Raw genomic sequence first — 23,565 nt, 5'->3', positions numbered from 1 at the left:
CATGCACTTGATGGCGTCAAGGGCTGAAGAGATCACTGTGCTCCCTCTCTGGAATAGAGCTCCACCCATCTGTCCATTTGTCGGCCTTGATCAGTGATGACTTCCCCAGTGAGGGATTTGAGGTGGGGGCATCTTATTCTGCATTGGTCCCAGCGCCCTCTTGATGCCATCGTACATCCCTCTGATGCTGCCAATTGCGGTGGCCATCTGGATCAACTTGCTGAGCTCTGTCCAGTACTCAATAGTGCAGCACCTGGCAGTGTGCTGGACCTTGCTCCTGACAGCCCTCAGAATCTGTAGGTTCCTCTCAGTGGGTGACCGCTTATATTCCGCCAGTGCACCTCGTTTGGCCTCAATTACAGGGGTCATCTCAAGCAACTTGGCCTTGAACCAGTCATGTGACTTTGAGGTCTTCTTTCTGAAGATAGACAAGGCTGTGCGATAGATTGTATCTTGCAGAGTTTCCCATCTCTCTGTGGCAGTATCTCTGGACTGTGCTGCATCATACTCCTCCTCACAGGCCTCTGAAAACTGTTCTACAAGGACGGGCTGAGACATCTTGTTGACATCAATGTGTGGGGTTCCTGATTTTTTTGGACAGTATAACTTTTTGGGTTGTAGCCTGATCTTGCAGCACACCAAGAAGTGGTCTGTGTTGCAGTCTGTGCTGTGGTAAGATCGCGTGTGGAGAACATACTTGATGGTGGCACGCCTGACCAGGATCAGATCCAGTTGGTGCCAATGCTTTGAGCGTGGATGTCTTGAAGACACTTTGTGTTGGGGCTTGGTCTTGAAGAAGGAGTTAGTGATGCCCAGGTCGTGAAAAGTGCAGAGCTCGAGCAGTCGCTGTCCATTCTCATTTGATTTCTCCACCCCGGATGGACCGAGGTAAGAAGGCCATGAGTCATTGTCAGCACCCACTCTGGCATTGAAGTCGACCAGAAGTTGTTCGCTAATGGGAATGCTCTTGATAGTGGATGCAAGGTTCTTTTAGAACTTGTCCTTGGCATCTGTGGCAGCGGACATTGTCAGGGAATACACACTGATGAGGGTGACAGGGCCTTCGGTAATGTTGAGGCAAAGAATTAGGAGCCCCTCAGAGCTGCCAATGCCTGGTTCTACCATCCTCAGCAAGCTGTTCTTTATTGCAAAGCCTATTCCATGTTCTCTGGGCTCATCAGAGATCTTCCCTTTCCAGAGGAATGTGTAGTCCCTCTCCCTCAGTGTGTCTGCATTGGCTAAGGCTAACCGTGTTTCCTGCAGAGCAGCAATATCAACGTTCAGTCTCTTGAGCTCCTCATTAATGACCCGAAGGTCCTGGGAAAGGCCAGGCATCATTGTTTGGACATTCCAACATCCCAGTTTTAGAGCTGGTCTCTTTTTGATAACATTTCTGTTTTTGCCTGGTGCGGCAGCTAACAATCTGCTTGTCGGATGTTCTAATCCCCATGCACCCAATGAGGAAAGCAAGCTGTGGTGGGCCAACACCTTACTGGCTGCGTCTGCCTAACTTGAGGTGGCCAGTAGCTGTCCAATGAGACTAGAAGATCTCTCCCACCATTGGAAGCAACCCCTGGCGCCGCACTCTACGCCAATCGAGTAAAGGCTTATAACCGGTATCTGCTGCTTCCCATGTTGTGTTGACACCAAATAAATGGCAAAGCTGGCATGTCTTCTCCAGGCGCAGGTGCGCATGCTTAATGATGGCATAGATGGATGTGAGCTTGAGCAATGTAGTATGGAGAACAGGTTGTTGCCCATGCAACTTGCCCCCCTCTCCACCTCGCTGACGAATGCAAAGGAACAGCAGGCTGCTACAGTTTGGTGCCAACGTGGTCGCAGGGGCTGCCAGGACGAAGTTGAAGTCAACATCAAGCTGACTCAGGGGCTCCGACTCCTGATTTTTCCGTGAGTTTTACTCCTGAAGCCTTTCCTGTGATCAGGTATCCTGCAAGATGGCAGAGGTTTGAAATCAAGGTTTCCCTTTCCCTAGGTGGGCTGCCCTCCAGGGTTGACGAGCCCCCACCTACCTGAAACAACTGGTTTTGAGGTGCCAGATACCCGCCTTTGCCCCTTCTCCCATCAGTGGTAGTAGTTCTGCCGGGCTTAGAAGATAAGCAGACATACAATATATATACAATTTAAAAACACAATATACAATATGTACACACACACTAAAATACAATATATACAATACACACACACACACACACAAACACTCCACAAACACATGTAGTTGAATGACCATTGATTACATTGTAGTTCCTCCGCCCTTTGACGGGTCTTATTTTTTATCCCACAGGGTGTTTAACAAGCAACTACCTCACCAAGCAAGCCTGGTGGGGTTGCCAGTTTAGTCGTCGACGACCTGACCATGGAACAGGTTGTACAGGACTACATGGTACCAGTATAGCACTCAATGTCAATAATAATAATAATAATAATTATTATTATTATTATTATTACGAGGGTGAGTCAAAAAGTAATGCCATTTTGTTTAGGACAGGTATAATTACCAACACAGGAACATGTATCATACATCAAAATGAAACTGGTCCTCTGTGGAGTCACCGTTTCTCTCAATAGCAATGTTCTACTTTTGAATGAGAGCATGTATCCCTGCCCCGTAAAATTCTGTTGACTGTTGTTTGAGCCACTTCTTCACTAGTTTTCACTTCCTCATCACTGGAATAATGTTTTCCTCTCAAACCCTCTTTCATGGGGTTGAAGAGATGATAGTCCAGCAACATTACTATCGACAGAAACGGTGACTATGTTGAGAAGTAGGGATGTAATCCACAGAGGACCAGCTTCATTTTGATGTATGATACATGTTCCTGTGTTGGTAATTATACCTGTACTAAACAATATGGCATTACTTTTTGACTCACCTTCGTATTATTATTATTATTATTATATACTTCACTGACCATGAAGTCTCAAGGTTAGGGACAATAAGACAAATAAATGAAAACGTAGTGGATTTATATTCCAGTAAAACAAAAACAAAAAAACTTGTAAGAAAAAATCCCAGCAAATACGAAGTATGATGGAGGTGGGAAAAAGTTAAAAGGTAAAAATAAAGAACAACAAAAATGAGAGAGAGAAGCGTTGGATCGAAGCATGTCAGATTTCGAAGTTGAAAAAGAAAATAAAGGCACCATTGTGTATCTGCGTGCGTGTGTGTGTGGTGTGTCAAGCAGACATTGTAGATTGGTTTCGAAGTTTGCTTCGCAATCATGCAGTCGGGGAAATCTCGGATCCACGTCTTTGAGCACAGCTTCGGGGCGACTCAAGCCATTTTTGAGGTATAGGGAGATAGAAAACTGTGGAAGCTTGACGGACGGACTTGTAATCTAATTCAAAGCCCTCTCTCTCTCTCACACACACACACACACTGTAACGCAACAAACTAAGAATTACGTTAAGGGGGCGTTCCTATAGAATAGAGTCGGGAAATTCTTTGGCAGAGCACATGTTTTAAGCATTGCAGATTTAACGAATCTGTATATTAAAAAAAGAAAGTGAAGAGGAGGAGGGCGTCTCTCCTTCCCCGTTTTCTTTTTGCTTTTGACTTCTTTTAATCGAAAAAAAATTTGTTTAGATGTAAATAACACATATTTTCGAAGACTCATAATCTCAGATATTTAAAACATAAATCGGGGGGGGGGGGGGGGGGGGGACAAAAAAAGTTTTTCAAAAGAAAGTCAAAACTGAAAAATTACGGATAGTGTGGGACGAAAGGGGATGGGAGTGAGGATGCTCTAATCCGCCCTCACAAAAAAAAAAAAAAAAAAAAATTAAATTTTTTCTTTTCCAGAATTGTAATCTACGATGTTTAAAGCGTATTTGAAGAAATTACGGCTTTTGGCGCACTAGATAATTTCTGACGTTATTCCATAGGAAAACCCTTTAAGGGTAAAAGTGTGAGTAGCATTAATATATTCAAGCACGTTAGTTCAATGCGTAAAGCTTCTGTGCGCGCGCATATATGCGTACAGTGAAAATTGTTAGAACAGAGAATAAATAGTGTTCAAAACGACCGTGGTGGTTGTTGTGATGGTGGCGAGGACGTTAGGTATGGGAGAAAATAATTGTGAAAGTGAGTGGTGGTGTAGAGACGAGACGGTTCTTCCATTTATGTTCGCTTACAAAACCAACCCAACACAATTACCGCACGTTATATACTTCCTATAACCACCCAAACCAAACCAATACAACCATCATCATCACCACCGCCTGAAAACCACTACAACGACTAAAAACCGGAACACGCACTACCACCACTACAACACGTACCACGACCAATAACTTAACTACGCAGTGGAATTAATACCTGCTTCATACATGAAATCGCTAACATTGATTTCCTAAACTATGCTCAACATGTATAGGACACCTATAGGGTTGTATCTAAACATCCCTACAAGATGAGACGGTGTATACGGTTTCTATTTCCGAATGAAGCCAATTCTCTTCACCGAAATTACGTTTGTGAAACTAATATTACAACAACCCAGTGAGCTAAAAATAAATCTTCCAGAAGGTGAGGAAATGTGTTTATCGACCGACGTAAGTTGAGCGAATTCAAAGTTTTCGACCTGGTCATACCATCAAGCTAGAAAGAGCAGCTACTATATCTATCAAGAGATTACCACCCTACATGTGATTCCCAATATTTTTAACTAATAGAGGTGAAATAATAGTAATAGTTTCCGATTCAGGTACAAGGCCAACAATTCGAGGGAAGAGTGTTAATCATTACCAACGATTACCACCTCTGTCTGGCTGGTACTTTAATTTACCGACAAAGTGTTGAAAGGTAATAGACCGATAGAATAAGTGTCAGGCTTTGAAAAAAAGTTCTGGGGTCGATTTGTTCGACTAAAGCCCTTCAAAGGAGTGCTCCAGCATGGCCGCAGTCAGATGACTGGAACAAACAAAAGAATAAAAGACATATATATATATATAAGCATGTCAGTATGGTAAGAAGTTTACTTCCCAACTGCATAACACCTGGAAACTGAAAGAAGTCCGTCAAATGTGTGTGTATGTATGTATGTAAGTGCGCGTTTTTATGTGTTCGTTCCCCACCACCTGTTGACAAATGGAGTTGATTTGTTTACGTTCGATTCGTTCCAATAACCCCTACGTAAAAGATAAAAGACGTAAGAAAACATTGCAACTCACTGTGGAACTTCTACTGACCTCCTGCTATTATACTTTTGTATTTGTTCTCTATAAGTTACGTTTATGTATGGTTAAACTGGCAACATTATCATCCCCAAATCCAACAATCTCTTTATTGTACATATGTCATAATCTGACTTGATATCTGTTGTCTGCCTATTTTTGCTGTGCTGTTAGAGAAATGACTCGGTTTAAATGCTGATCGGTTTAAAATCTTGAGCTACAGTGGCTGCCAGAATAAGATGACCAATATGGAAAATGAGTAAATGAAGAAATCAACAAGGTATGGGAAAAAAAGTTTTCAAATTTTGGCACGAGGCCAGCATTTTCAAAGGTGGAGGCAAGTCGATCCCAGAGCTCAATTGGTAGTTATTTTATTGATCCCGAAAGGATGAAAGGTAAAGTCGACCTCGGCGAATAAAACAACAGCGGAGTTTTGGAATATGTCCTTCGGAGACCCAAACTCATGGGAAAACGAAAAGGGTAAGAAAGTGGTGTGGGATGAACAAAATGCAAAAAAAATCGTTTTGGAGAATTTCCGTTGTATGAAGTACGAGTACCTAAGAAAAAGAAAAGAAAGCGAAAAAGAAAATACCGTTCTCCTTTCTTGTTAGTGACTCAAAGAATAGCTATTCCAAAACCCTAAAAAACTAACGTTAGAAAACTGGTTTCAAATTTTAGCGAAAGGCCAGTTTGACGGAAGAGGTGAGTCGATTACATCGATCCCGGTGCTTAATTGATATTTATTTTATCAACCGAGAAGATGAAAGGCAAAGTCGACCTCGAAAGAGTTTGAAACTCAGAAGGTAAAGACGGATGAAATGCCTCTAAACATTTTGTCCGGAATAAGTGTAAGATTATAGGGAAAAGACTAGAAATAATAGAGGTCGGCATTAGTCGATTAAATCGTTTCCCATTACTTGACTGGTACTTTATATTTTAGAAGGAAAGTTAAGTTGGCCTAGGCAGGATTTTAACTCAAAATGTAAATAACCCGCAAAACTCGCTGGAATTTCATACAAACACTAACACTGCAAGTTTAATTGGTAACGCGGTCGAGTCTTTTATTATGATTCCATTTACATCAAGCATGTTTTATATGAATGTTAATTAAGTCAGCTACAATACTTGTCAGCTGTTGCACGATTTTGGTGAGCGAATTGCCAAACCATTTTACAAAACAAAGCACCGTTTTCACATCGTAGATCCTAATGATGTAGCAATTACATTCGAACGCAATAGAAGAGATATGAAAATTTCATCGAAATAAAACACTGCATCACGCAAGAAACTTTTGGTAATTCTTTTCTCAACTTGGAAGTGTTAGTTTACCAAGAGTCATTATCACAAAGATAAGATATTGGCGATCTTACTATAAATGAAGATTGATTTACCGTGTAATGGTTTGGCAATTGTTTTTCACTGAGTTGTCCATCGCTTATATACATAAAAGGAAAGATCGTCCGATGAAGAAAAGTCATGAGGATTTCAAATTGGAGCGTGAATAGCCGTAACTAAATATTGTAAACACTTTTTCATGATTATCTCCACAGAATTCGTGCTATTCAAATTTTGTTCGTCAACGAGCCTACACTTTGAGTCTCAAATTAGTGAATAACGTTGTTTGTCGTTATTCTTTCGTTTTATAATAAACGAAATGATAAAGGAAAATACTACAAGTAATCATTATTAAAAAGCTGAGATTTTGAAAGAAAAATTGAGGAAAAGGGTGCCGATACAGCTGCCTGGACTTTCACGCTTTTATTTTATGATCACAAACTGAAAGAATGGCTCTCTCTCTCTACGAACATATACATCTCGTAAGAAGGCCATAATCCTTATGTGTGTGTATAAATATATATATATACACACACATACACACACGTACATACGTATATATATATATATTATATATATATATATTATATATATATATATATATATATATATATATATATATATATATATATATATATATATATATATATATATAGAGAGAGAGAGAGAGAGAGAGAGAGAGAGAGAGAGAGAGAGAGAGAGAAAGAGAGGAAAAGAAGGAGCAAGAGACAGGAGCACAGATCACTGGCAAGGCCCTCACATCTGGACGAAGTCACGCAGAAGACCCGTTACCACTTCTCCGTCATTTATCTATTCCCAATACTGCTTTACAAAATTATATCATTGATCTAATTTCCACTCAGTTACACACATACACTATACACACACGGTAAACAAAGATCGCACAAGGCGAAATATATAGGCGTCTGAGCAATAAACTGTCTGACAGTAACGCTCCATATCAACTGTGATCCAACAGCTCTGTGATCTAAGGGTTTTTTTGGGGTTTTTTTTTTTTACAGTGTATGTAATCTAGAACTACAGTAAGCGATGGGTCCAAGTCTTTCTTTTAAGACAGTAGGGTGTCGTATGAAACAAACCCGGCAGTATTTTCTAGTGCAATTTCTCTTCGTTTCCTCGGCGTGCTGAATATTTAAAAGAATGAAGAAAAAATCCTTTCCAACTTCGCGTGGAAAATAATATTTTAAGCGTATTTGAAAAAGATAGTAATCTCTGTCTCTGTATGTATGTATGTATGTATGTATGTGTATATATATATATATAGTGTATATAACAAAATTATAAATAACATATGCTTGTCTTTGTCTGAAATGTCCTTTTAAAATCCGCGATTCACCTAACCCTTTTATAAAAGGACAGTTCTTCCTCATAAGCTCGGTTAAGTCGTCGTCGTCGTAGTAGTAGTAGTAGTAACAGCAGCAATACAGGTAGCGGAGTTGTTACTCGGTCCTTGCTCAACATCCCAATTGACAGCATTAGACAGCAGGCAGCCTTGTAGAATTAGTGAAACAAATAGACTCAACTATATTTTTTAAAAAAACAGTCTGATACTTATTCTATCGTTATCTTTTACCAGACCGCTAGTTTGGGGGAACATAAGCCCATCAAAGGAGGGAGGGAGACAAACGTAAACCCAAAGAGACGCTACTTAAATATAGAGGTCCCGATGCATCTACGTAACGATATGAAGGGGAGGTAACCTAGTTTTACCAAAACTTAAATTTTTAGGGTTAGGGTTATGTGAGGTCACAGGAGTTTTGGTAAAACTAGATTACCTCCCTTCTATATCGTTACGTAGATGCATAGGGACCTCTGTATTTAAGCAGTACCCCCAAAGATACCAACGGGCGCGAATATATACGACGGGCTTCCATACAATTTCTGTCCACTAAACCCATTCACAAGATCGAGACCACCTCCACACTAGGATCAAAAATGTTTCTAACCGTGATCATCCCATTGGCTTTTGCCAGAGTCTTATCTAGGATTACGTGATTCAATGTGGTTAGCGTAAATGAGGGACAATTTGGCAGCCATTTTGAGCAGGTAAGTTGAGAGACTAAGTAGAGGCCCCATCGCTGGTGGTATAAATTCAGTAACACGTACCGGTGATAAACTTAATACTACTATCAGCGAGAGGAAACCTCATTTATCTTTCACTTGCTTCAGCTCACGGTAATGTACAGATAAGGACAGGGTGTGTGTGTGTGTGTGTGTGTGTGTATATATATATATATATATATATATATATATATATATATATATATATATATATATATATATATATATATATATATATATATATATATATACTCGGGTGCCGAGATTTAATGTGTGTAAGGCGGCGAAATACTTAGAGGTATTTCGTCTGTCTTTATGTTCTGAGTTCAAATTCTGCCGAGGTCGGCTTTGCCTTTCATTGTTTCGGGCTCGATAAATTAAGTACCAGTTGCGTACTGGGGTTGATCTAATCGACAGACACCCTCCCCAAAAATTTCGGGCCTTGTGCCTTGAGTAGAAAAGAAACGTTACCACGCTGGGCGAAATGTTTAGCGGCATTTCGCCCATCCTTACGTTCTTTAATTTGTCATTTGACTGCGACCATGCTGGAGCACCGCCTTTAGTCGAGCAAATCGACCCCAGGACTTACTCTTTGTAAGCCTAATACTTAGTCTATCGATTCTCTTTTTGCCGAACAGCTAAGTTACGGAGACGTAAACACACCAGCATTGGTTGTCAAGCGATGTTGGGGGACAGACACACAAACACCACACACATATATATATACACGACGAGCTTCTTTCAGTTTCCGTCTACCAAATCCACTGACAAAGCTTTGGTCGACCCGAGGCTATAGTAGAAGACACTTGGCCAAGGTTCCACGCAGTGGGACTGAACCCGGAACCATGTGGTTGGGAGCAAGCTACTTTATATATATATTTTTCAGAATGAGATAAAAAAATAACCCAAGGCTGTGAAGATTTTAGAACATTTATAAATAGGTCTTACAGATGTTTCCGGGATATTTTTTATATCCCTTCATCGGAGACGGTGTGAGAAATATGGTTAAGCAATAGTTAATTTAGATAAGATATGAATACCATTACCTCTCATAACCTATATATATATACGAGAGAGAGAGAGAATGAAGGAGAGAGAAAATGAAAATTCTTGAAAAGAACAAGATCAGAAATCCCAAAAGAATACGAGATACAAGTTAAAAGTTAATTTATAGGGCAACTACGTATATAAGATTTAATGTTTAAATCCTGTTATATATTGTGAAGTGGGTGTGTGTGCGAGCGCCTAGAAATACTGGCATTCTCCAAATAGAATCGATTGGAATTGCAATCAAATTTTGTAAAACATTCCAGAGATTGTCCATTTGAGATTCTGGAACTGAACACATGAACACAATCATATATATATATATATATAAAATACACACACATGGACAGCACACTCACTAGACGAGTGCAAGTTTATCCACACGCACATCAATTAATTAAGATGAGAAACCCTGTTATAAACAAAAAAAAAAAAAGCTTTGCCACTATTAGTTCGAGACTGGCTTGAATTCTGCAAGCGGCAAAATAGATCCCCAAGAAACGCAGACATATACAGACAGGTGCGCGCACACACACACACACACACACAAGGTGTAACCCAGGGTCAACTGACGAAGGGGTATACTCTTTATGTTGCATGTCTCGTTTCTCTGTTTATTTTCGTTGTTCGAAAAAAGTTCGTTTACTGTTTTCGTTTTTATGATTTCGTTTCTCATTGTGTTTAGCGTTTTTTCGATGTCCTGTACCCATATATGCATGTATGTATACATATAGATAGGTATGTACATATATGTATAGATATATGCATATATTTATATATTATTTATATTATTATATATATATATATATATATATATATATATATATTACATTATTACATGGAAAAATGCGAGCATGAAAAGTCATATTCTTAAGATTATAAACCTGGAAAAGTACAGGACAAGTTATTACACATGGAAAAGTATAGGACAAACTATTACTTCTAGTAAGATAAAGAATAAGAATAGAAATAATACATTTCTAAATCTCTCAGAGAGATTTATGCAGTAGTGATGCGATAAAGAAGTTGTATGCTGTTAACTTAATGTGACAGTCCCATGAAGGGAATAATACTACTGCTATTTAGCCGTAGGAAGCAGCACCTCTTCCTGTCGACCTTGACATATTTCCTGTGTCCTTATGTTTACAAGGAGACAAGCACCCCCACTTAGTTAAGCTTGCATCCAGAGACATCTCCAACTAGCAGGCCATTGCTACTCCAGACTAATGACGAGCAAAGACTCTGAAACATGTCTCTGGATGCAGGTTTAGCTAAGTGGGGGTGTTTGTCTCCTTCTTGTAAACATAAGGACACAGGAAATGTGTCAAGGCCGACAAGAAGCGGTGCTGCTTCCTAGGGCTAAATAGCAGAAGTATTATTCCCTTCATGGAACTGTCACATTAAGTTGACAGCATACAACTACGTTAAAGAATAAGAAACTTTTTACTTAAAATATTGCAGCAAAGAATTCCAGTTCTAATTCATCACTCTTTACAGTTCTCATCTTTTAAATTTATTGTACAAAACTGTTCAACTAATTTTTAAGTTTGCCTAATCAGTCACTTTTTTCTGTATTTAAGATAGTAAATTAGCCAAATTCTACTTAAATAAGTATAGCATTATTTATAAAGTATGATAAAATAATTTTCAATATTCAAATTTTAATTTTAGCTGCAATATAGGCTTTATTAGTCACGACATGTTTCCGCATTCCACATGTTCATTTGTGAAGACATTATCATATTCATAAGATATTGTTTAAGATTATTCGTAATATCTATGATATCTTGAGGTTGCCTATATCATTCTGCATGTATAACCGTTCCATAGGATTACACTGGAAGATGGGGAATAACAGGTGGTAGCAGTCAACAAGAAGCGTAGGAGCTTTTAAGAACACATTCTGAGGCATTTGCCCAAAACAAATTAAACGTGTGTTTAATTTACATACATACACACACACACACACACACACATATATATATATATATATACACTGTAAGCAATAATATAGTATAAACTTAAAGCTTATAAGCGATCACCGTGCTAAAGAAATTAGTCTCAGGCATATAAGTCCTCGACGGGGGGGGGGGGGTAGTGTAGATTCCGTACGCGTGGGACTTGAATCTACACTATATATTCGCGACAAGTGTTACCACACACACACACAGGTGATGTTATTAGTAATCATTCATACATACACCGTACATCAATCTGAAATAGAATTTTTTTTTTCTTTGCTCAAAAACAAATATATATTGTAAAGTACTTCTAAGGTCTTACATTTGATAGTATTATAGTGCATACTGGGCGAGTATGACTTTTCAAACGAAGCCTTGGTTGGCAGAAACATGGACGAACTTTATTCGTAACTCGACGTCACGCTAATTCTCGAGAATTAACTTCAAGAAGTATGTTTGTGTGTTATTCAGTCACACGTCAATTCAATGAATAGGCCATTTCGTTGATCGAACTGCAAAACTTTTTGTTAAAACCGACGGAAATACTTTTGAATAACAGGTAACCTTAAAGCAAAGCGGCGTGAATTAATATGAAACCAACAATAATGTATAAAAATAACTCCGCTATTCTGAGTCACCGAAACGAAGAAGTAAATGTTTAAAAATAGGTTTGTTATTATAATTATGAAGTTATTATATATTACTGATTTCATTTAAGTTATAAAGCCGAGCATTGTTGAAAAAAATAAGACGTATTCTAAAAGAGGGTAACTCAATTCGAAAAGTAAACGAAAATGTGTTTTATTGGGAGATGAATTTTGTGAATTAAGATGTATACCTGTCGCAACAAGAATTAAATATATATTACAAGATGTAATGATGTAGAACAGTCAAGATAAATTTCGAAACTATGTAATTTCCTGGCTGTCGTTTTTATTTCATCATGCCAGCAGCTAAATAAGTTATTTTGGTACAATTCTCCATTACTGTTGATTCCAATTTAATTGACACTGCTTTCGTTAAAGATAGCCGTGTGAGTATGCGTGTTTGTGTATGTGTGTATGTAGACAAAGAAATAAAGAAAGATATAGAGATATATTAAACAATATTACATATCCGGATCTATAGTTTTAATATAATAAATAATACATAATGTCGCACCAAGAGCATTTTTCTTCTGTCAGTTCGCTGATTCAACGAACTTCCAGATTTTGTTAGTTTGACAAACCTTTACTTCACCTCTAAGACATCAGATACAGTTGTTCCTGATTTGTACAGTAGATTGCTTCCACGAGTCGCAGTGTAAATCGAAATCGTGTAAGTCAAGTGAGATGCGATTTTACCTTTACTGTCCGCAGACAACAGAATGTACTGAAAGTGGCTGTATGGTAAAAAGTTTGCCTTCCAACCATATGACTTCGAGTTCAGTCCCACTACGTGGCAACTTGGGCAAATGTCTGCTATAGCCCTGGGCCGACCAAAGTCTTGTGAGTGGATTTGGAAGGCTGATTGAGAGACGTTCGTCATATATATATGTATGCGTGTTGCACCACCGTTTAACAACCGGTGTTGATTGTTCTTACGTCCCCACAGCGGTTCGACAAAAGACCGATAGAATAAGTGCCATCTTTAAAATAATCAATAAATAAGCACTGGGGTCGGTTCTTTCTACTAAAGTTCTTCAAGACAGTTCCTCAACATGACTGCAATCTAATGACCAAAACAAGATACATATTTTTATATATATGAGTGTATACATGTACGTATATTTGTATGCATGCTAATATACACGAATGTATGTATGTTAATGTGAGTGTACATACCCTGCTTGGGGCCCCAACTCTCTTCTGAAGTCGTAGGAACACCGTCGTGGCATAAGCGTGTCTTGGACATCACTCTCCAGGCTTAACCACTACCTACTTCTTCCATAAGAGAGGTCAGGCGGAAATTAATCGAGCCCTGTACAGAGTTGGTACTCTATTTATAGATCTCGAAAAGATAGAAGGCTTAGTTGACATCAGTGGGATCCGAACTTAGAGCGCAGATAGTCGGAGCTATTACTGCAAAGCAACGTATCCGACGCTTTAACGACTATTACCAATATGCTGCTTGCGCGAACGTAAAATGGAATGAAAGCGAAGTGTTGTTTTTTTTTTTTCCTTAGAGTGTCAACACAAATCTAATATATATTAATATTCAATATTTCATATTTTCGTCTATAACAGTATCCCCACTATTGTGCTTCGATTAAATCTTTCGATCTTTGAATATATAAAATGGCAAACAACAAAGTGAAAATCTGAAAACAATGATATATAAGAATTTATAGCTTCTTTACTCCTGAGATGTTATTTTGTACCATTTTATTTAACTTCCCAGCTAGAAGTAACAACCAAATCTCTCACAAAGTACGTACCTATAACGTCTTATAAAAATGAACGTTAATATTAAGACAATCTTAAGCATCCTTTATTGTGCTGGGCAGGCGATATTTTTTACGTTTGAAACACAACAGTATTTTACTGACAATTTCTATTATGAGATGTAATTTCGCATGCCAATTACGAAAGGCTCAAATATTTCCGGAGAAATGATAGAAAATTACGAGCATGTACATTGCTTGATTTTTTTTTTTTTTTTTAAATAACTTTTGCCAATCGCGATAACCAATCCAGCAGACAATATGTTAGCAAAACAACCAAGTGAAGCCATCTTGGGGTTAGGGATTGGTTTAGGGTTTGGATTTAAATATTTATGGTTAGGATTAGGGTTCAGGGTTGCGATTTAGGGTAAAGGTTAAGGTCAGGATTTAATATTTAGGGTTAGGGTTTGTAGTGCATTGTAATTTCTTTTTTTTACAAACGTTATTGTTTCTATCATTAAATGTTTCACCTTGAAGTGTTCTGTAAAGTTTTGGTTATTCATTTCTCAAAACTTAATTTATGACTGCGGTTAGTCAAGAGATGCAATGGGCCCTGTGCACCAAACGGAAAAGATCTGGCAAGTATTGTTATTCCGAAAGCCAGGGGAGAAGTTTGATTTTTAAAACTTAAAATATTGGGTAAAGTTATGTTTTAGAATCGTAATTTTTGCGTATTTTGGATTTATACATTATTCAATATTTTCTTTCTTTTTATAAGACGTTAAGAGGTGCAGAGTTTGAGAGAAATTTCTAGCATGTTGCGCAACTAAGGTCGCCCTTATGTCGTACGCTGCTTATTATTGTGCATAAATCTACGGATGCGCAAATGAACGGATAAATTTAAATCCAAATGGTTGAATTTGAGCGGATCTTGATATTCCGAAAGCTGGCCGAATAAATTCAATTACTTGAAAGAAAAATGAAAATCAATCGTAATCTTCGTATTTTTAAACGTAGATTTTTAAAAAATGATAAAAGTGAGGTGGGAAAGCTTATTTTTTAAAATTTCTGTTGGCTTACAACAGGAATCAAAAAAAAAAAAAAAAATTAAATCTTTAAAAAGTGGGCCGCGTATCTGACATGCTGGCCTAAAAGGTACGGAATACCTCTAACAAAAATATGTATTTATTGCTGGTTATTAACAATTTTTTTTTTACTTTCAGTTTGTTTCATTGTTATTCGTAACTTTATATGTAAATTACCGAAAGCTTACTGTATTGTGTTTTTGCTATCATTAAACTTAGTGCTCCAATTATTTTTCTTACTGATGCTTTACTGAAAATTCGATCTTCGGATTTGTTATACATTCCTGCAAATCAATTTACCAGGATTAAATTCCATCAATACTTTTATTTAACGCTTTAACTCTTTACTTATCCTGTGTATCACATGTGAGACACATGACGTATTTCCCTGATGCCGATATATGATACAAATTCACCCCCTCTTTTTTTTTTTTTTTTTCAATCACTAGAGTAACTAGGAACTTTATATTTATTACCCAGAACGTATAAAACAAGGGTTAGCTAAAAGTCTAAAAATAAGCACGGAAGTTTGGGGCAAACTTTGGAAAATGCTTTGGTCAGGCAAAAGGTAAAAATTTGTTGGTTTAAGACATTAAATGTACGAACTTGGGCAATCTTTTGAGTTTAAAATTCCGCGCGTTCGCAGTTGTCATCGTTAAGATGAATATAAATTTGGGCGAAGTTTATTTGTGTAACATTTCCACTTCGTTGAAGTCGTTTGCACTTGACCTGGATGCAAACTTTCCATCAGTAATTTACTAGCTGTCACATTTGTGATATGTTCTTTTTATAAACACCCTACTGTCTATGGTTACGCCCAGAATCTCAAGCTTTTTCATAGGCACCCTGCAATTCATAAAGTGCAAAATCAAGTTATATGGGATTATTTTTCCTGATAAAAATCATTGTTTACGTTTTGAAGATTGTTTCAACGTTACTCTTTGTAATCCGCCTGCCTAAAACAAATGTGTGTGTGTGTGTGTGTACAGCGAGTAAATAGCATGAACAGAGGCGTTTGTACATAGGTCCCGAGCCACATACCAAGTGAGATTGATTATACTGCGAGTTCTAGACATCAATTCAGTTATTTTCACCATCTCCTGCAATCTCATACAATACAAAGCTGTTATCTTGACTATTATCTTGCCACTAAGCATATTTTTTATTAAGAATGTAGGTAAGAGTGTGAGTGCGTGTCTGTCTGATATGCACACAGCTCCTTCTCATTACACACACACACCTTGCACTAATCATGATTCTGCTGGGTGAATGAACATCATACAATGTGAACTTATGAAAAGCCGGAGATCATAAATGATCTTTAACGTCGATGACACATAATCATACATCTCACTGTCGAATGAGTCAACACAAGTATTTATTTGATTAGTTCTTATTTTATCGACTCCGGACTATTAAACCGATGACGTTAAAAATGAAAAAAAAAAAAGTGACTAAATACGACTGCCAGGTATTTGTCCGTTCGCTCTATCGGTCTTTTATTGTGGCCCTCTACTAAAATATTGGTATTCTTTCGGTTTACGACCACAAAATTTTAAGTGGAAAATTATCCTAAGCAATCGGCATTTAACTCTTTTGCATTCAGATTACTCTAACAAATGTAATGTTTATACTGTTTTGAATTAAATTATGCAGTATTTCGTAGCCTTGAACTTTAGATGATGCGATTATTTTTAGAGTGACATTGTAAGGTAGGCGTGAGAGGCCGGATCTGGCTGGTTTGAAGATAAAATATCATTTGGGCCTGACATGCTTGGTTTAAACGCTAAAGGGTTAAAGAAAAATTGAAATTTTAAAGGGGAAAAAAGCTTGTTTATGATCGCTGTATTTTGAACATGGAATAAAATCGAAAAGAAACTATTAAAAAAAAATAATAATTTGGAAGGATAAACATTTGAAACGCATTTTGTTTTTTGTTACAATGGGGAGGGAGTGAAGCAAAACAATAATCTCCATGTTTAAAACAGAGGAATATGAAAGAATTTTTTTTCTTTTTTTAATTTGTCTATTTTGACAAGTCTGCTTGGATATTGCAGACATTATCTGATCAAGAAAGGAAAGAAAACGCAAAAAGATTGCGTCACTACTGATGATGATTTATTCACGTTCGCAAATTGTGTAAACAGTCTCTCTCGCACGCACGGTTTTACCAACGGGGATGGGGTGGCGAAATGCTTAGTATAATAATATATTTATAGTTTATACATTTATTTGAAGAGGCTACTGTCCGGAGCTACATAATCAGTTTTGTGTTTTCTTCCCTTTTCACCGCGAAAATACAAAAAAACAGTAAAAAGTTAACAGCGAGTAGCGATCGGCGGAATGTGTATGTGGGTGCGTGCGTAAGAGTATGTGTTTGTGTACGAATGAAATTAAGTATTTTAATTAACATTTCGCGTGACGTCATCACATTACGACCATAACCGCAAAATCTCTACTATAGTTCAGCGCCAACATAAACAGACAGCGGGCCAGGTTATACGACATAAAAAGATAATATTACACGTCGTTTCTTTACATTTACTAAATATATCCTAAAGAATTGATTGCGAATAGATTGGAATTCGACTAAGTGGTAGCTTCAAACAAAATAGCCTTTATTCATAAACTGAGGCAATGCAACCATATTTCGGACGTCTAGAAGCGTTATTGGTAACGTTTCTGGATACTGGATGGTTTCCGTGTTGAAGCTCCTTGGAGCTTGTTCACAGGTCTTTTCCACTAGTACAATTAATTTGTCATGTGTGGTACAATACTTCGACAGTTGTAGCTAATAGTAACAGACAGGGTCAAATTTTGCTGGAAGCTCCCTCCAGTGTGCATCAAGCATGTTCTTGAAGGCATTGACTGATGAAACTGCGACCACACTGTTTGGCAAACTGTTCCAAGTGGCGGTCACACGCTGCACGAAAAAGCAGCTTCTAATGTTGAGCCTGCACTGTGATCTTTCCAATTTCAGGTTGTGTCCACTCGTATTTCTGCTTTGGAAGTAGTTGAATTGGGGGCGGTTGGTTTGGTACAGGCCGTGCGTATACTTATACATATTGATCATATCCCTCGAGACGGCGATATCCGAGACTAGGCAGGTTTCGTGCAGCCAAGCGCTCTGGGTATGGCTTTTTTTCAAGGATGCAATGAGTTTGGTGGCACGCCTCTGAACATCCTCCAACTCGCAACACATTGCCTGATGTCGGGGTTGCCAAACTGTATGTCCATAGTCAAGAATCAGGCGAACTAGAGACTTGTACAGCTGAACGAAGACAACATGGGTGATGAAGTCAAATGATCGTCGGATGACTCCAAGGATTAGATTTGCTTTTGCAGTTGCTTGGTTTATGTGGTTCTTGAAGGTCAGCTCTTTGTCGATCAAAATGCCAAGATCCCCCTCCACCTCACTTTCTGCTAGCTCCACCACAGTCCGTTCACCCTGTGCATCCTGGTCTCTCATGTAGTATTTCCTGTCCGTCTTCGGGTTCCCCATTCTGAAGATGGAACACTTCTCAGGATGGAACTGCATTTGCCAGTTCGTCGACCACTCGTGAAGGCGATCCAGGTCGTCTTGCAGCGTTGCCATGGTCACATCAACGTCATTCCTTGCGAAGATCTTTGTGTCGTCACCAAATAACCTGACGTTGCTCTGGACATGCCGAGGCAGATCGTTTATTTACATGAGAAACAGTACTGGGCCAATGACACTGCCATGTGGGATGCCACTTGTCACCTCTCCCCTCTGACTTCACACCGTTGACACAGACTCGTTGTGACCGGTAGCTCAAGAAATCCCGGACATTTCCCTTGATACCGTGAGCTTCTACTTTGGATACAAGCTTACGATGTGGGATGCTGTCGAACGCTTTCATGTAATCTATGTAGATCGCATAGACTCCTCTCTTTGCATCCAAGGCCTCCGTTCAGGTGTCAAGAACGTCAAGCAGTTGCGTCACACATGATCTCCCCTTTGTGAACTCATGCTGTTCTTGGTTGATGAGGTCGTTTCGCCGCAGGTGTTCAATGATGTACTCACGAACAAGCACCTCCATCACCTTGCACAGTACGCAGGTCAAGCTCACTGGCCTGTAGTTGTTGACCGCAAAACGGCTCCCTTTCTTGAATATGAGGGTGATGTTAGCAGTTCTCCACTCGTCTGGGATTTTGCTTGTCTCCATTGATTTTCTGTAGACAATTGTGATTGGCAGAGCGACTACATCCGATAGCTCGGAAAGTGTGCGTGGGCTGATTCCATTCGAACCTGGAGCCTTGGCAATCTTCAGGCTTGTCAGCTGCTTGTGAACCTTTTCCACAAAAATGTTTTAAGTTGGTCAGCTCTGTGTCATACGTGTACTCTGGCATGTTTGGTAGATCGCCTTCCTTCTCTACAGCGAAGACACTCTGAAAGAAAGTGTTCAGCAGATCGGCTTTCTCTTTGTCTGTGGTTGTCAGAGAACCATCACTTCTTTTCAAGTCTGCAGTACCAGTCTTTGATTTCGTCGACTTCACGTATGACCAAAATGACTTCGGGTTTGTCTTGGCTTGTTGCTACCATTTCCTCTAATTTCTTCTTTGCTTTACGGCATGCCTTTGTCGCTTTATTTCTGTTCCTGATGTAGGCCTGATAATCTTGCCCATTCTTGGTCTGCAACCAACGTCTATACAGTCTGTGCTTCTGCCGCACTGTTTGGAGTGTATATCAAGCCACTTCTTCCTTCTTGATCTTGAATACAAGGGGAAGCTGGAATTGTATCTTTAACGCACATTAGGATTGTTTGGACGTAGTCGGTGAGAGGAAGTGTAGAAGCCTCACAAAGTTACTTAGACAGTTTCATCTGACTGGCAGGAACTGACAGGATTTTCCAAATGTAGCATAATAGACACAGAGTAATCGTATCAGAGTGTACACAATGTCAACTGGTCTGTAGAAACTCCAGGACTGTGAACGGGTAGTCACCTTCTGTCAATTTGTCGCTGTCGGAGCTGCAGTCTTAGATTAATGGAACGAGCAAGTCTGAGTGTCAGGTATCTGAAATGCTGTCAGGCGCTCATGGTTTTCTACCAGTCGGGCAATGTAGTCGGCGGAAGTTCCATGTTAACTTTCTATAGAGCTATAATGATGATGGACAGCAGCGACGGCGTTCTCAGAAAAAGGAGAAAAAAAACTCTGGGCTTCGCGGAGAAGTAAACTGTCTTCAGTTTGGGGGAAATGAATATCTTGGCCTGAGTGCTACACGGATCGGGAGGAAACATTGCAAGCTAAACTCTACATGCAGGCACAGAAGAACTGTCAACTAGGCCTGACCGAGAAACGTGCAGAATGACGAATCTCTACATGCAATCGTTTAGTGTCTAAACACTGGTTTGAGGGTGAAAGAGACAGAATCAGCTGTCGGGCAAGTCCGCCGTGAAGATCGCCTCACTGTCTTCTTTTGACCAAGAACAGAAAGATTTCCTCCATTTCGTAGCCGTAGTGAAAAAGGTATGGCATGATTGAAAGCATCGAGGATGGGTAGGCCCTCATCGACTTTTTTAAATTTTGAGATGAAAGTGAAAGCAGAGAAGAATATGATGCCTTAAAGTAGCACTTTTTGAAAGAGAAGTGAGAAATTGCCACCACGGGTATATTCTGTCTGCGCAGGTAGGCCGAGGTATTGACAGCCAAGAGAGCATTTACCTTTGGCGGTCAGGGTAATTTTGGATCTGTGAGATTCCTTGGTTGGCCTTAGGTGTATACTCTGTATGACATTTCTATTTTTTCTGTGGTCGAATTTCTGTGTAAAACTTTTTAACATTTTTCTTTACTTTTTCTAATCCATTGACATTATGGAAATAATAACTATTATTATTCGACAGAGTCGTTAGAAAGTCGGATATCGTCTTATGGCGTCTAGGACTTTTTTACGACCTGAATTCATATCCCGCCGAGGTTTGCTTTACGTTTCAATGCTGTCGAAGTTGTCCTTACAATTCAACCTTATGGGGTCAATAAAATAAAGAACCAGTCAAATACTTGAGCTGATTTAATCGACTGGCCCACTCTTCTAAATTTCAGGTTTCCTGCCTATGTTCGAAACAATTATTATTTAGCTGGTATGAAGACACATAGCTCAGTGGTTAGAGCGTCGGGGCTCACAATCATGATGAGGTAGTGAGTTCGATTCTAGGACCGGGCTGTGTGTTGCGTTCTTGAGCAAGACACTTTATTTCGCGTTGTTCCAGTTCACTCAGCTGTAAAAATGAGTTGCGACGTCACTGGCACCAAGCTGTATCGGCCTTTTCCTTTCCCTTGAATAACATCAGTGACGAGGTGCCTTGGAGGGTAACTTTCTAGGTGTAATCTTATGGTCATTAACTATCTAAGGAGATCTTTAATCTTTGCCTTAGTGAGTGGCAGAATTGTTAGAGGATGGGAAAATGCTTTGAGATATTTGCAGCGGATTTTTATATTGTGAGTTCAAATTCCACCATGGTAAGTAAACTTTGCCTTTCATTACTCAGGAGTCGATAAAAAATAAAGTATCATATACCCTAAGGAGATCAATGATAACAACTATATCTCAACTTCTGAAAGTTGCTTGCCTTATGCCAAGATTAGGAACCATTACCATAATACTGGGTATTCAAGGCGCGGAGAGCTGGCAGAATTGCTTGCGTGTCGGAGATAACAGCAGTATTTCTTCCTACTCTCGATATTCTGAACTCAGATTCCGCCGGGGTCGGCTTTGCTTTCATCCTTTGGGGCTGAATAATAAGTATCAGTCAAGTACTGGGATCAATGTAATTGATTTGCCTCCTCCCCTAAAAATTGCTCGCCTTGTGCTAAAATTACGAAGAATTATATTTGTTCCGTTTGTGCCACATGTAGAAATTATGTGGATTAATTCCCCTGCACCTCTTCCTACAACAGGTGAGAAAGTTAAATGATATTGCAAATGTAATCGATTTAATGAGGAATGTCCACTAACTAATTACTGGTTCTCATATCAATATGTTTAATACATTCCTAGTGAAATGTGAAGTTTTTGTTTGCTGTGGGTTATTAAAAATATTAAGTGATATAGACATGATGGTGGAAATGTGACTGTGTGGTGAGGAGAAGCTCGTTTTGCAGCCACGTGTTACGGGTTCCGTCTAACTGTCTTTTCGGTTAATGCTGCTATTATTACCCCCCCCCCCCAAAAAAATGGTTTAGGAAAAGAATATGAAAAAATTCACAAGATCCGATGTTTTTCCATCAGAACTTTTAGGAAAATGGGGGGGGGGGTCAATGTAATTTTATATAAATACTTTTCAAACGGTATAGATTACGATTATAAAGAAATTTGTGGGGAAAATCGATATCTTTCTACTTCACACCCACGTAGGAAACGAATCTGAAAAAAATGCGCGGCAAGCAACGGCGGGGGGGGGGGGAGTACTTCGGAAGATTCACAAGTTTCACAAGATCCGAGTTTTTCCCTCGTAACTTTGAGGAAAATATAATCCTTTTGAAATCACGAATTAAGCTTTTCCTCAGGAACTTGGATGCTAAACATTCCTTTGAAGGGTTCGGGTCCTTCTACACACATATATACATGCATATATAGTAGAAGGAACAAAACCCTTCAAAGGAATGTTTAGCATCCAAGTTCCTGAGGAAAAGCCTAATTTGCGATTTCAAAAGGATTATATTTTCCTCAACGTTACGAGGGAAAAACTCGGATCTTGTGAATTTTCCGAAACTCCCCCACCCCCGTTGCTTTCCGCGCATTTTTTTGTATTCAGATTCGTTTACTACGTGGGTGAAGTAGAAAGATATCGATTTTCCTCATGAATTTTCGGAAGCCCTCCCCACCCCTCGGAAAAAATTTCCCCACAAATGTCTTTATAATCGTAATCTATACCGTTTGAAAAATATTTATATAAAATTCAAGTAAAAAAAAAAGAAAAGCTTTTCCCTAAAAGTTATAAGGAAAAAACATCGGATCTTGTGAATTTTCCGAAGGCCTTACCCCACCCCACCGTTGCTTTCCGGGCATTTTTGTTTTCATATTCGTTTCCTACACCTTTTTTTTTTAATCCGTTACACTATTGTTTTTTTTATTTCGTTTCCGGGTAATAATGTCAACATTAACCGCCTTTTCCACTATATATAGCCCCGGGCCTACCAATAGCTTGTGAGTAAATTTCATAGACGGAATCAGTGGAAGCAGCCCGTCGTTTGTGTGTGAGCCCCTTCTCCACCGCTTGGTGTTGGTCTGTTTACGTCCCCATAACATAGCGACTCGGCAAAAGAGAACTATTAGATTAAGTCAATTTGTTAGCCTAAACAACCCTTCAAGGCGGTGCTCTAGTCTAATGACTGAAAAGTACAAAGTATAACATACACGACTATTTTTGCAAGGACGGGGTGGGGGTGGTAGAGGGATCTCCGTCGTTTGACTATGAGAATCCAAATGTACGATCAACTGAATTATCATTTTAGACACGCGTAGCCTTAACATAATTG

At 39.0% G+C, this 23,565-nt stretch overlaps 2 protein-coding genes across 9 annotated transcripts in view; both read right to left on the bottom strand.

Annotated features, from left to right (window-relative positions):
• Positions 1-23,565, bottom strand: part of LOC106870613 (sterile alpha motif domain-containing protein 3) — a 193,783-nt gene that overhangs the window by 159,207 nt on the left and 11,011 nt on the right. The window lies entirely within an intron of this gene.
• Positions 17,857-18,660, bottom strand: LOC149135514 (uncharacterized). The gene has a single exon (XM_089353074.1). It carries the CDS (start codon positions 18,658-18,660, stop codon positions 17,857-17,859), a length of 804 nt encoding a protein of 267 aa, XP_089209200.1.

This window comes from Octopus bimaculoides, chromosome 5 (genome assembly GCF_046866305.1).
Source record: "Octopus bimaculoides isolate indiv1 chromosome 5, ASM4686630v1, whole genome shotgun sequence".
Lineage (NCBI taxonomy): Eukaryota > Metazoa > Mollusca > Cephalopoda > Octopoda > Octopodidae > Octopus > Octopus bimaculoides.
This window is presented reverse-complemented; position numbering and strand designations above follow the sequence as displayed.